Raw genomic sequence first — 13,727 nt, forward strand, 5'->3', positions numbered from 1 at the left:
TGCTAGAGAAATTTTTGTAAACCTATGTTTATAGCGAGCTACATGACATTACTCACAGCAAACTTATGACATTTTGTAAATTACCACATATCCTTGAACTGAATCCAATAGGACACACAATCATATTTCTTTGCCAGAAACTTTTTTGACTCTGCTACCTCATTGAGTAAATGCTTCTTGGCCACTGAAACAATATAATGTCTGTACTGTACGTTCCCTGTGCTGTTAAAAATATATTGTTGAGATCAAAAGTAATTTAGTAGGCCTCAAAAGTCAGGCCTGCACTTGCTAATAATGGGTTAAGATTAATGCTTCTTGATACAATAATAGAATTAAATGCTTGCAAAGGACCTGTGTGATTGCTAATCTGCAGTTTGGTGCACCTTACCAATAAACCTTATCTTCTGAGTTTGAGCATTATCAGTGTGTCCAAATCTGGTGATTACCAAGGGAAACAAATTGGAACTTCTCAATACATATGGAGCATAGGGTATCTCCATGTTGTACAGAAGTTTTGTCAATAATGGGCTGAGATCAGTCAAAGCATTTAACAGACATTCAGGGACACATTTATTAAAAATGATCCTGTGGTTGTGTTTAAAGTAGAAAAAAAGATAAAAACCCTGGGGGTGCCAATTGCTAGGCCCACCTCCCAGTGATTATATCTTACCTGATACCCAGTGCCGGGGCTCCTATTAGCAGAAAACTGCACCAACAGGTGTACTTTTACATGAGCACCACAAAGTGATCTTTTTCTTCTTTCGCTTCTTCTTTCTTCTGTTGCCCTGGGCCAAGGCATGTGCAGAAGAGTGAAAAAGTTGTCTTTTTGCTTAAGTTCTGCTCTTCGCTCTACTTCATGGGGCTCGCTCAGAAGTACCCTGGGCTGTTGCAGTTTTCTGCTAACAAGATCACCAGCCAGGCAACATTCGACACCCATCAATGATTATTCCTTTTCTTCTCCTTTAATTATCTTGTGTAATCTACATTTTGTTGATCAATAAACTATTCACGGACTTCCTAGAATCTGACTGTACTTAAGAAACATCTTAAACTTAAATGGATTCATCTCTATCTAGTTCAATTGAAGAAATAACACCCAAAGCTTTGTGCCTTTCTCTCCCTCTGTCTCTATCCCTTTATTCCTTGCCAGCTCCAGCTGTTGGACAACTCAGGTGACATTTTGAATAAACTCAAATAATCAAGTTTTTGAAAATGAAAAAAATCAATTATGTATATACCATTATGATAATATCCAGTTCACTTGAAAACTATGATATCTGTTTCTTTTATCATAAATATTTAAAATTGAAAGTAAACCTGTATTGCATGACATTGATTTGTAAATGAAGGCTAAACCTTTAATAAATGTAGCCCTCAGTGTCACATACTGCAGTATAAGAAATATAACATATGTACCTAATATTCATAACAGTTTTTCAACGTGGATGCAGCTCATTACAACAAAGTGTTTCAAATGTATTAAAATTAAATGTGAGCAGAACTTTTCAGTAATAACTATATAAACACTCAAATGGCATTTGTTGATGGCATTTTGACAGCAATGCATTCTATGATCAAAATACTTATTAAGGTTATTAATGTATCGAAAACATAAACATTGACGATATTTTATGAAAGCTGTTAATATTAATAAATAACTATTAGATGCAACAATAGTAGTAAAAAAAATAAATTGGAAATTGAAGAGCCATTTATCTTTCCGCAGATGACAATGGTTTATAAGAGCAGCATCCTGCTTTCTTTCTATAAAGAAATATATTACATGGGGAATCTATACAATCCTCACCTACAGTTGCAGAGGAGTTAGAGTAGGCAGAATCATTGATATGAACAGAGGAAGAGGTATGGGAATGAAGCACAGTGACGTTGTGGATGGCGACAGCTGGAATGGACAAAAGAAAAGCAAAATAATGTATCAAACACAAAGACAAACACACACGTGCTTTATATCTCTCAACAGGGAGAAGGAGATAGCTACAGACAGCTGTGAAATTGGAAAGTCTTCAGATCTAGCCCTGCAGCAGCATCTTTGTATGAATTCCCACAGAATGATAGATTCTTGGAAGACTATAGGGCAGTACATTAAGCATCATTTGTAAGAGATTTAGCCTTTGGATCTAGTTTTTCTTAAAGTGTTATTCACTGCACTGAACGCTCTACAAAATGAAATTCTAATCACTAGGTTAGAAGTTAGAATAAAAATAAAAAAAACTGTTATCCTCAATTCTCAAAGTGCAATTATAATGTAGTTAATCAATGATTGCAGTATTACTGATATGTAAAAATGTAAATTGTCTTTTAAACAAGTGTAATGGGCTATGTATATTTGAAAAGAAAGTCATAATATTAGACTGCAGGGGAAACAAGTTATGCAAAAGGCTGCTGAGAAGTTAATTTACAATGCCAGTGATAACTTCACGGCAAGCTCATTAATTTTTGCCAAAATAACACTCCTTCTTAGGATTGGCAGCACTTTTGCAGTGCATTTGGACATGTAAGGACCCACCGGGTAATAGTAGTTAAGGGTGGTATGCCTGAAAAAAGAATTGATCTTGTTTAGTCAAAATAATAATATTTTCTATGTAAAGAAACTGCATTTTGTTGAATCCTCTTACCTAACACAAAGTCAGCTGCCAAGTAGTGGTTTGTCAGGCTATGGAATTGTAGCCAGAACCATGAGAATACACACTATAACATGCGTCTTCGCATTAAGTGTTAATTGGGTGGTTTATTTATGACAGGAGAAAAAAATCCCCAGGTGTGAATGAATAAAAAACAATTAAATGTGAAATAACAGGGCTACTTAAAGAGTTAGCCTTGTGTTTAGGTAGGAGCAGGTGTTCCATAAATAATAGATTTTGAGAGTCGTATGTACTAGCAAGTCAATGCAGCCATCTAAGAGATGTATCACAGCAGAATCAGGTCTGTGGGGGATGCAGTTAATTTCTATCACAGCAGCGGCAGACAGTTGAGAGATATAAAGCCCAATAACAATGATAACATAATGTTTGCAAAACAATGATCACAAAGACTTATGGAAAGTAAACATGTCATGAAGAGCAATGAACAGCATGGTATGAAGCATCAGCAAAATACAAACAGGAGAAATATGGTTATAGACTGATCTATCCATCAGTATTATTTTATCACATTTAGAAAACGTCTCTAAATCTATTCATTAAGCAACATCTAACGTCCCTAGTAGTTAGTTGTGAAAAGTTACTGTTTTGAAGCTGAGCAGCACCCAAAGAGCCACAGAGTTCAGCAGAGATGTTCTTTAATGAGTAATATGAAGAGCATCTTGATATAAGGTGCGAATGGCTGTTTTCGGAACTATGTCAAAGCATCTGTTTTGTGTTAAATCAGACACTGACACTATAATGGCCTGTGTAAAGCTGGCTATATAAGGATCTCTCAAGAAAATGTGTGCTAATACCAAGGTTTCCCAACTACAAACTGAAAAAATATACACCTGACTTTGATGTCAGATCAATGTCAGAGGTTTAGCAATAACATCACACTCGTTCTTGGTTCAGGGTGAACCATTGTTGGACAGGCCCGGACTGAAAATCTGTGGGTTCTGGCAAATGCCAGAGGGGCTGTCATAAGATGCCATAGAAAGTGACTATTTAGTGGGCTGGTGGGGAGCTGATTGGGCCTCTCTTGAAATGTCAGGACCTATTTTGACTCCCAGTCCAGACCTGTTGCTGGAGGACCCCTGATTAGAGTTATTAGAGTTCATGATACAAACAGATCCCATAGATGCTATAACATCTATGCCTATTTGACAAATGAAGAGCTGGTGGCTGAAATTTCTTCATGGCCCCCTTAATCTGATATACTTTATAAAACAAACAGAAATGTGTGCCACTTCCCTTTGCATTCATGAGAGCCATGAAGGCTAAAACTTAAAAGATTTCATAGATACTTTAATATAATATTCTCCTGTACTTTTGTATTTGCATCAGAAGCTTTCATATCTTTTACACTCTTCTTTGCAGCACTGGCCGTGGCATTGCAGGGACCTGTTAAAATTTTATGGCCAACTATTCCACAAACAACAGATAAGTTTAGGCAGACTACAATGGTTTTAGTATTGAAAAGGATCTTTAAAGGAGATTGTTTCATTCTTGGATTTCTAAAGGTGGCCATACACAGGGAGATCTGCTCGTTTGGCGATGACGCCTAACAAACGGATCTCCCTGATATGCCCACATTGAGGTTTGCAATATCGGACTGATCTAATTGTGGGCCCTAGGGTCCAACGATGGAATCAGAATGTAGGCAATACGGGTGGGCGGATAGCGGGACTGCATCAGATGCGGCCGCAATCTGACGGGATTTTTTACCCTGCCCGATCGACAAATGCCCAACTTTCAGCCAGATATCGATCGGGGACGCCCCCCGCCGGATGGCCCCACACACGGGCCAATAAGCTGCTGACTCGGTCGGACAGCAGCTTTTATCGGCTCCCTATATGGGGACCTTAAGGCACACAAGTGACAACAAAGTGATCTGGCTTTGTCTGATGTAGCTAGCGGTTACTCAAGGAGTATACCATACATAAGGGCCAGGGATTTTAAAAGACCCCTATTAGTGATAATGTTAACATCTAATTACCAGACAACATGTATAATCTATAAATATACAGTATCTAGCGGATTTTCACTTGGCGCTACCTACACTTGTCTGAGCACATCTAACAGTGTTTTATTTACAATGAGTTACTACTCTGGTGCAAATTTGCATCTCAGTTAGTAAATACAGGTTTTTCTGTATAAAATAGGAGTGTCTGTGGCAGATAGGGGACATGACCAAAATGTTGAAACGTGGGCATTTTTTCTGTTTATTATTTATCTACCTGAAATTAGTTTTTTTAATGAAATGTTAAAAGAGAGGTGGTGTGCAGATGTAGTTTTTACTCTTGTTTAATTTTGTAATCTGAGGGGATTTCACTGAGAGGATTAAGGACAGCCTACTGATATTTAAAGCACTCTTGAAGAGTCAAATAGCTTGTGTTTTGGTCATGCATAGTAGAGCTCTCTAAAGTTTAATGGCACATAGACTTGTTTACAATGCATGACCATAATGATTGCATAGGCAATCGAGGGCCCATGCCTATGGCAGTAGCTTTAAGGGCCCGTATATGCTTGGGTCAGGGTCTGGGTAAGCGTGGCCCACAAGGGTTGGGGCCGATCAGGTTTTTTTCCCCATGTCCTACAAGCAGAGTCCAGTGCTGCTAGTCTGGCACCATATACTTGGGGGCTAAATTCAGCAGAGGAGCTAAGGGGTTGGGTACCTGCTGCCTCTGCTATCAGCACATGTGAAGTATAGGAGAACCATCTGCGCATGTGACAATCAATGCTGAAGGAGAACGCTGTCTAGGGTAGCACTGGACCTAAATACAGCCCTAGGTAAAAAAGAGCTCTCTACAGTTTGCCAAAGGGAAATTTCACAATCCTCTTTTCACTTGTATAGGATTGTTAAGCTCTATTTTTACGATTAAATACTAACTGAGGTAAACTCTGTTTTCACACTATGTGCCCTCATTCATTCCATTTATGTAATAAAACATAAATGATAATTTTGGGTTTTTCATTATGTGACTATTTATACATGTATTTTGATGATGATGATGATGATGATGGGGACCCAGGGGTAGATGAATGGATAGATAGATAGATAGATAGATAGATAGATAGATAGATAGATAGATAGATAGATAGATAGATTTGATAGATTTGATTCACTAAGCAACCAAAATATATCCTACAATGCACCATATCCAATAGTTCTGAAAGAATAATAGACAAGTGAAGGGTCTGACAAAGAATGATAAAAGAAAACATTGTCCAGATACTGTCTCCATAAACTGTATGTTTTCTGAAGAGATTAGAAAATGACAGCCTTATAAGACAGCTTGAAATGTAAAATGAGTCATAAGCTCAACAGACAAATATCTCATAGAAAGAGAGAATGAAACTGCCAAAATCTTCAAAGTAGGCACGGGTAAAAAGCTTAAGCTACATTTCCTATCCGAAACATTCCTACCACACATACTTATATCACTGTTGCGATGCAGCTGCAGAATTCCATTCACCACCTCGAGAGGCCAATAATGTGAGGCTGTGGTCAGGACTTTGAAGCCTGGGAAAACATAAGATTGCATTTCTCTGTATTAGTAGTTTGCAATTTACTCCATTTCACATTGCTTCTTCTTAAACAAGTCTCCTGCAGCAAAACCATGAGCATTCTTTAGTACCCACAGGTTAGGATTTGGACACCTACATTTAAGGGAACTTTCTTGCAATATGAGCCAGATAAACATGACTTGTACTGGAAATGTGTTACTTTGATTTTTTTTTCTTAAAAGGTGTATTATGTGTTTTTATAACAGCATGTTCTAACACTTTTCATACTCTCCCTCTGTGAGTAATGGAATATTTTTGTGTTGTATTGTATCTTCCAATAATGGCTCTTCAGGTGGGTCAGTCATGCTTTCTGAAGCCAACAAGAGGTGAGGCTTGTCATAAGTAGGCTGGGTCTTGGTTATGGTTTCTTTCACTGAAAACTCGATCAATTCGAGTTTTTCAGTTTCACAACTTGAACTCTCAGAATCAAGTTTTTTACATTCAAGTTTTTTCTGAAGCTTGATAAAAGGCCATGTGGCCTGAAACATTGCCGTGATGCCCCTGTGAAGCACAAATAAAGGCGTTTTATTATATATAAAAAATTCGTTGGTGCTGTCCTGAAGTTTTTTGTCGTATGTGGTGCCAGTGGAAAGTGGCCACTGGTGGACGTGCACCACCAACAAGGAAGAGTGAAAATCGTTGTGCTGACTGCTTGTCTACTATACTGTCAGAGATTTTTTTATATTTAATTTTGAAATCTGACATGGGGCTAGACATATTGTCAGTTTCCCAGTCATGTGACTTAATTAACTGCCAGCTTTTTAAAAATTATTTGAACATGTGAACAATGTCAAATGTATAACTAGATCAGTGATGACAAAATTCTATGTTTTTGTTAAAGATAAAAGTAATATGCATGTTTCAAGCTGCATAGCTAAATGTATCTAACCCTCTCTCATTCCATTCATAAAAGTCTAGATTCCAGCTTTCTGTACAACCCTTGTAAACCACCAAATATAGTTCAACAGGCTGGGGTGATCTGATTAAGCTTTACTATAATTATATAACTGTGTTTGTTTATTTTGTTTTATTTTCTTTTCTCTCTTTTTCAAGTGAGACTGATCAGGTAGGCATGTGTGTCATTTTTTCTAAATAAACACCATTTTTGACTTGATAAGTCCTGTGAGTGCGAGCTTTTCTTTTCTTCTACTTAACTTTTGGGCTTATTGCACCCAGGCAACTTCGACTAATTAACGTGCTGTGCCGGCTTCCAGACTAATTTATAAATATATATATATATATATTTATATATATTAATATATATTCAATATAATATTGAATGTAGAGGTATGTTTTGAACTTAAAGGTATTTGTTTTTCATCATAAATAAAATGAATCTAAAAAAGCATTTCCATTGTCAAATTTAACATGGCTAGAAATGTATGAACATAAGGAATCAATAAATTATGGAGCTTATAAAAGTTGGAATAATATTTTAAGCACTTTTCTGTAGAATGTTATTTTTCAAGATTAGAACATATTGAACAAACCCCTACTGAAACCATGCACAACCACAACAGACCTTCATGCACAACATGAACTGTTAAAAGCCACGACTAAGTTGTATATTGGAAAATAATAAAACACTTCAATCAAATCACTTGTTTCTAAAGGACATTTAAACCCCAAATTTTCCTACCATGTATATACTGTAAGTTGGGCACATCCCCCCAACCCAAGCGGCATCATTTGTACTGCATGTATCTCCTCTGTTCTCCAGCACAATCACATTTTCCTAAAACAAATAGCTGCTTTCATCCAGCGGCCATTTTAGCTCTGACACATCATCAGTGACAGCAATAAAAAATGCAGGCTTACATAGGCAGAAGTTACTTTGATAAACAGTCCTGCCTGGATTGAGCTACGATAGTTAGCAGAAAAAATAGAAGCAGACAGCAAGAGTAGAGTTTCGATAGGAACCAGCAATGCCATCTCTGCTAGACTGGAGGTTGTGCTTAGTAATTGGAGTTGAGAAGAACTGAGCATGCTCAGTAGCCAACAGCCAAAGAAAATTTCCCAAGCGAGGGGCTGGGTGTGTTAGAGGAGGAGAAGGAATCCTAAGTGATTTAGTGGATGCTGCAGCCTTACTATTAACCTGGACTGGCAGGTATTTAAACATTTCAAAGAGGCTTTTCATGGTTTAAATTTTGTATGTGTGTGTGGTTTACATGTCCTTTAAGTGCAAGTGCCTTTTACATTTCTGAGCTATATACTGGCATACAACAGGGAACTGATAAATGGTAGTTGCCTTTTTGCTATTGTTGGAAACTTGCAATTTACTTTAGAAAACAATGTGTTTTTAATGGCAGAGACTATAATGCAGCTAAACACTCCCCTCCTGTGTTAATATGACACCGGAGAACATTGCTATGTGGCTACAGTGGCATCCTCTGATGCTTAAGCCTTCAACTGCCATAGCTAGAGGCAGGAGGGAAAGCATCTGCTGCATCAAAAAGAAAACAACAAAATCAAAGCAGCTAATGTTCGGTAGCCCCTTTTTTATGCTGCCACGGGTCACTAAAATTGGACTCAGTGTGGAACAGTGGAAATATATTCTCAAGTGATGAACCACAATTTATCATCTAGCAGTCTTATGGCTGAGTATGAATTCTATCTATCATCTATTCCATCTATCTATCTATCATCTATCTATCTATCATCTATATATCTTTCTATCATCTATCTATCTATATATATGTCTATCTATCTATTCTATCATCTATCTATCTTTCTATCATCTATCTATTTATTATCTATTCCATCTATCTATATATCTATCTCTATCTATTTATATATCTATCTATTATCTAATCTATCTATCTATCTATCTATCTATCTATCTATCTTTCTATCATCTATCTATCATTCTATCTATCTATCTATCTATCTATCTATCTATCTATCTATCTATCGTCATTTATTCCATCTATCAATCTATATATCTATCAATTTCTATCTATCTATCTATCTATCTATCTATCTATCATTCTATCATCTATCTATCTATCTATCGATCTAACTTTCTATCCATCATCTATCTATCATCATCTATTCCATCTATCAATCTATATCAATCATCTATCTTTCTATCTTTAGTAGAACCCCTCCTATCTATCTATCTATCTATCTATCTATCTATCTGTCTGTCTGTCTGTCTGTCTGTCTGTCTGTCTGTCTGTCTGTCTGTCTATCTATCTATCTATCTATCTATCTATATCTATATACACATAAATATATAAACATGTTCTCTATTAGTGTGCTGATCAGGAAATACTCAACCCACACCTGACCCTAAACCACACCCAAACCTAACCCGCAAAATGTCACAATTGTAGGACCCGCATACAGTAGATACAAAGATTCACAATTAAATAAAAGTGATTATGTGAGGCCTGACTAGTCCAATTTGCATGCTGATTAGTGTAAAACATAATATGGCTAAAGCCAACATCCATCTATCAGTGATGTGCAGGTCAGGAAAAACACAAAATGCACAGGACCCTAACCTTCAAAACCTTAACCTGCACCCGACCCTAACCCTAAACTATTCACCATTGTAGGACCACCACCCAACCCGTAACCTGCATCTCCTCACTCTCAACATTATCTATCTATCTACCAGCTATATACACATAAATGTATAAACACATATTCTGTGTTAGTGATGTGTGGGTCAGGAAAAACTCAATTCACACCTGATTTCGCAATTGTAGGACTCGCACCCAACCCCTAACCGCATATTCTCACTCTGTATGCTACCTCTGTTTGCACCTCTGGTTCCAACACAGGAGAAGGGGAGAAGAGTATTTCCCCAGGCCTACACACCCATCCCTAACCCGCAGTGCTTGGCTGATTTTCAACCCGGAACCATCCAACAGGTGATCAACCCATGGGTCAAGCCTGTAAAAATTCAAAGCCTTGGGTGTGGCAACTCCTCTCCCTTGTTGGCATGGGGGAGGATTAAGCCCAGTTAGACCAGTCAGGAGACACTTATCCCAAGATATGCTACTAAGCAGGGAGGCGACAACCAGGAAAAAAAAGGGGCAGAGGTAAATAGTTAGGACCACCATATTGAGTTTACTGTGATGTGGTATGGTGGCTTATCAATTTTATGATCATAATTTTGTAACTTAAAACCCTTGCTTTTAAATAGATTTGCACTTGCAGATATATTAAATTATTAGTGAAACAGGGTACAAAGGAATGTACATTGATAAACTTTTTCTCCTTTGTATGCTTGTAACTATTCTGGCCAGATCTGTTTCTCTTCCATTGTATATTTTATTCAGCCTTGGAGTGCTCCCACAGCCCCTCCAATTTTGCATATACATAATTGCCACAGTTGATCAGGCACTTTGGGTACATTTAGGCCTTTTTTCTCCAACCAGCTTCTTCAACCTCATAGAGTTTAATGACTGTAAGTAGCATACAGGTTTTTGGTACTGTTTTAACATTAAACAATAATGAGATTATTGATTTGTTGTTGCACCCTTCTAGTAGGAGCAATGAAAACAAAGGTTTTCCCAGTTGCTGAATAAGCTATGTCAAGTTACAGTATGTATTTATTTGTGTGCAGCAAAATGGAAAAAACCATACAGGAGCAACCTGTGTTTCTGATGTTTTTATCTTTTACATATCTTGGGAAATGTTTTTATTTTTGTAGAGCAGTTAAGTCACATCTGTTTAAATCAGTTTGCTGCATCTATTGCATAAAACATGGACATTCCATTCCTGTGACCTTTTTACTGCAGAGTAACCTCCGATGTATTGTTGTGAATGTATGTACTTGTATACTACTTAGAATTTTTTTATGAGAGTGAGAAAAACCAGAACAAAGAAGGAATCATGCTGTGAAGTTGGGAAACGTAAATCTTATGGATATGATTAATAAATTACATTTCTGGAAGAAAGCTCGATATAGGGAATAGGGCACACTCCCAGGGGATATACCATGGACAAATAAATTTAAAGAAAAGGCATTTAAAAGTGTGTGTTGATTTGCCGCTTTTATGGAACAGCTACTAAATATTTCAATATGGTATAATCAGCTCATTTCAATAGAAGTGATAAAACAGAGGTCTCTGATGCACAGCTATAGCAGCTATGATGGGAAGGGAATTGTGTTGATGTTATGAAATGCAGAGGGAAAATGTTCCTGCAATCAAACCATTTCTTCTGTTCTTATAATGCACTGTTTTTTTTATTTTGGGGAGTTACACAAGGATTGTTTAAAGCAGTGTCCAAACTTTCCCTTTGATAGTGTTTCACATAACTATAAACACTGGACCTGCTGCAAGATCCAAGCACATTTTTTCAGACATATGGAATTCATAGTAATCGGGTGAATTTTTTTTAAGCAAGCCTAATTCCAGGACATTCGCAAATGATCAGCATATTGATTTTCTTTGGATCAAAGCTACCCCAAGGAAGAAAAATCCCTCCCATGCAACTTCATGGGCAGATCCAGCCACTGCTAGGAGATCCCATGAGGACATAGTGCATGGTAGGGCCCTTTCTACCATCCTATGTATGTTTCCCTGTTTAAGGTGTCCTTGTTACATAGCCTCACATCTGGAACCATGAAACCACCAGAAATGACAGGGTGCCAGTAAACACGGCAGGAGAAACCCTCTTGCATTGTACACTAAGCCATGCCAGTTAATGTATTTCAAACTGCTTATGTGAATAGAGGATAATAAAAGGGAAAGATCACAGCCAAATTGAAGACATACTGAAATTCTTCTATTCTGTAAATAATAAAAGCATCACAATAATTAACAAGAACAGACTGTATTACCCTAGTAAATGTCCTTGTCATTCACATTTTGCAAATAGAAAAGGGTGCATTTCCGCCTTTTGTTGTTTGTAGACATAAGCAATTTATTAAATGCTCCTCTTATAAAAAGGCTTAACCACCAACTAGGACACTGTTTGGCCTTCTCCCCATTCCTAAGCGTAAACAAATACTGTACGTCTGTAGAAATACTCTGCGCAACATGTAGTTTGGCATTTGATCCTCTATTATTTTTACTGTCTTTATACATAAGAAATCAAACGTAAATTACCTGGTTGATCTTGAAACCAAGAATAGTTCTTAGAAGCCTGCAATAAAATAAGGAAAACATTACAAAATGCTTTATTGCCATATGGTGAGCTGTTGAGCTATTGGATAGCATTTTTAGATGCAGGTCACAAAGAGGCAAAGGAGGATGTGTAATGATTAGAAACCAGTAAAAAATGAAGAACTGTTGAAAGGCTGCTTGGAATAAGCCCATCTACAACATACTAAAAGTTTTATCTAACTGTTAATTTCCCCTTTAATTATAAGGGTTATTCGGTTGAATCTTTTGTCTTCCAACAGTGCGGTTAGCGTTAGGAGCCCTGGACATGTCATTCTTCACAGTATAAACTTTCCCTACTTGAACCATGTACATGCAGCATATCTATTTATACTGCATGGTGCTATAACTAGTCAAATTGCAGTTGACACTGGTTGAGCATTCTTTCTCTTTGTAAGTTTATGTGACATTATAGGGGCAGATTTATCAAAATGTGAGTTTAGATTCTAATACATGAAAACTCACCTACGTTCTATACATTCCAAAGGGATTTTTGAGTTCTAACGTTCACCCACTGATGAATATGCTTCTAAAAATCCCATAGGAATGAATATAACATGGGAGAGTTTTTATTTATTAATATCTAAACTCAAATTTTGACAAATCTACCCCATTACATGTTTACACTATTATAAATAATATGTTGGTGGTTTTCTTAAATACTTAAACTATCCTCTCCTACCAGAATATCGTCTCAATTAGTCTACTTGGGAATAGAATCTTGGTTAGGCATTTCTCATAAGCAGCGCTGGAAGAGCTTAGACCAACTAACAAAGTATTGCCCTGGCTGGGAGTGTCTAGAAAGTTCAGAAAGAAGGAAAGTTATCTAGATCAATCACTGCGGCTGGAGAGTGCATTTATATTCAACGCTCAGGCAGGCCTTAGCTCCAGTTTAAGGGGTCATTTAATAACAAACTTCGATTTTTTTCCACAAATCTCTAGTGGTTTTCTAATTTTTGAAAAAAGCTTTACAAGTTTGAGATTTATTAAATGTAAAAACCACGAAAAAAACTAACACAACACTTCACAATTGTGAATGAGAATTAACTGGTGCAGGACTAGAGTCAGACCCCTATATTGAGTTCATCTATGTGCAAAAGACAGTGAGGGATCGTAGGTGAGCAGCCCACCAAGGATTTGCAGCGAGATTAGGGTCACCAGGGACCAACACATAGAGAATAGCAATGTAATGCTTTATGAAGTGTAATACTCATACTGATTGTATTGCTATTTATACTATATTCTATCTATTGTGGTTGATTTGCACTATTATACATCTGTTGGGCATATTCATTCAATAAAAATGTTCTGGCCAAAACTGCTGGCAACCAAAACAAATCAGTTTTTTAGTTGTTCGGCTTGCATCCCATAGCCTAATATACTATTCTTCTCATAC

General features: G+C 37.1%; 1 protein-coding gene across 2 annotated transcripts in view; it reads right to left on the reverse strand.

Annotated features, from left to right (window-relative positions):
- LOC108716320 (adhesion G-protein coupled receptor D1) overlaps positions 1–13,727 on the reverse strand; it is a 277,355-nt gene that overhangs the window by 258,734 nt on the left and 4,894 nt on the right. The window contains exons 2-4 of one of the 2 annotated variants that reach the window (XM_018262431.2): positions 12,278–12,314; positions 6,082–6,168; positions 1,808–1,903 (exon numbers count right to left, since the gene is read on the reverse strand). In XM_018262431.2, the coding sequence (XP_018117920.1) occupies positions 1,808–1,903; positions 6,082–6,168; positions 12,278–12,314 (220 nt within the window). The remainder of the gene's footprint in view (positions 1–1,807; positions 1,904–6,081; positions 6,169–12,277; positions 12,315–13,727) is intronic. The other variant, XM_018262435.2, reaches the window with a different exon arrangement.

Source organism: Xenopus laevis, chromosome 1L, assembly GCF_017654675.1.
Source record: "Xenopus laevis strain J_2021 chromosome 1L, Xenopus_laevis_v10.1, whole genome shotgun sequence".
NCBI classification, from domain to species: Eukaryota; Metazoa; Chordata; class Amphibia; order Anura; family Pipidae; genus Xenopus; species Xenopus laevis.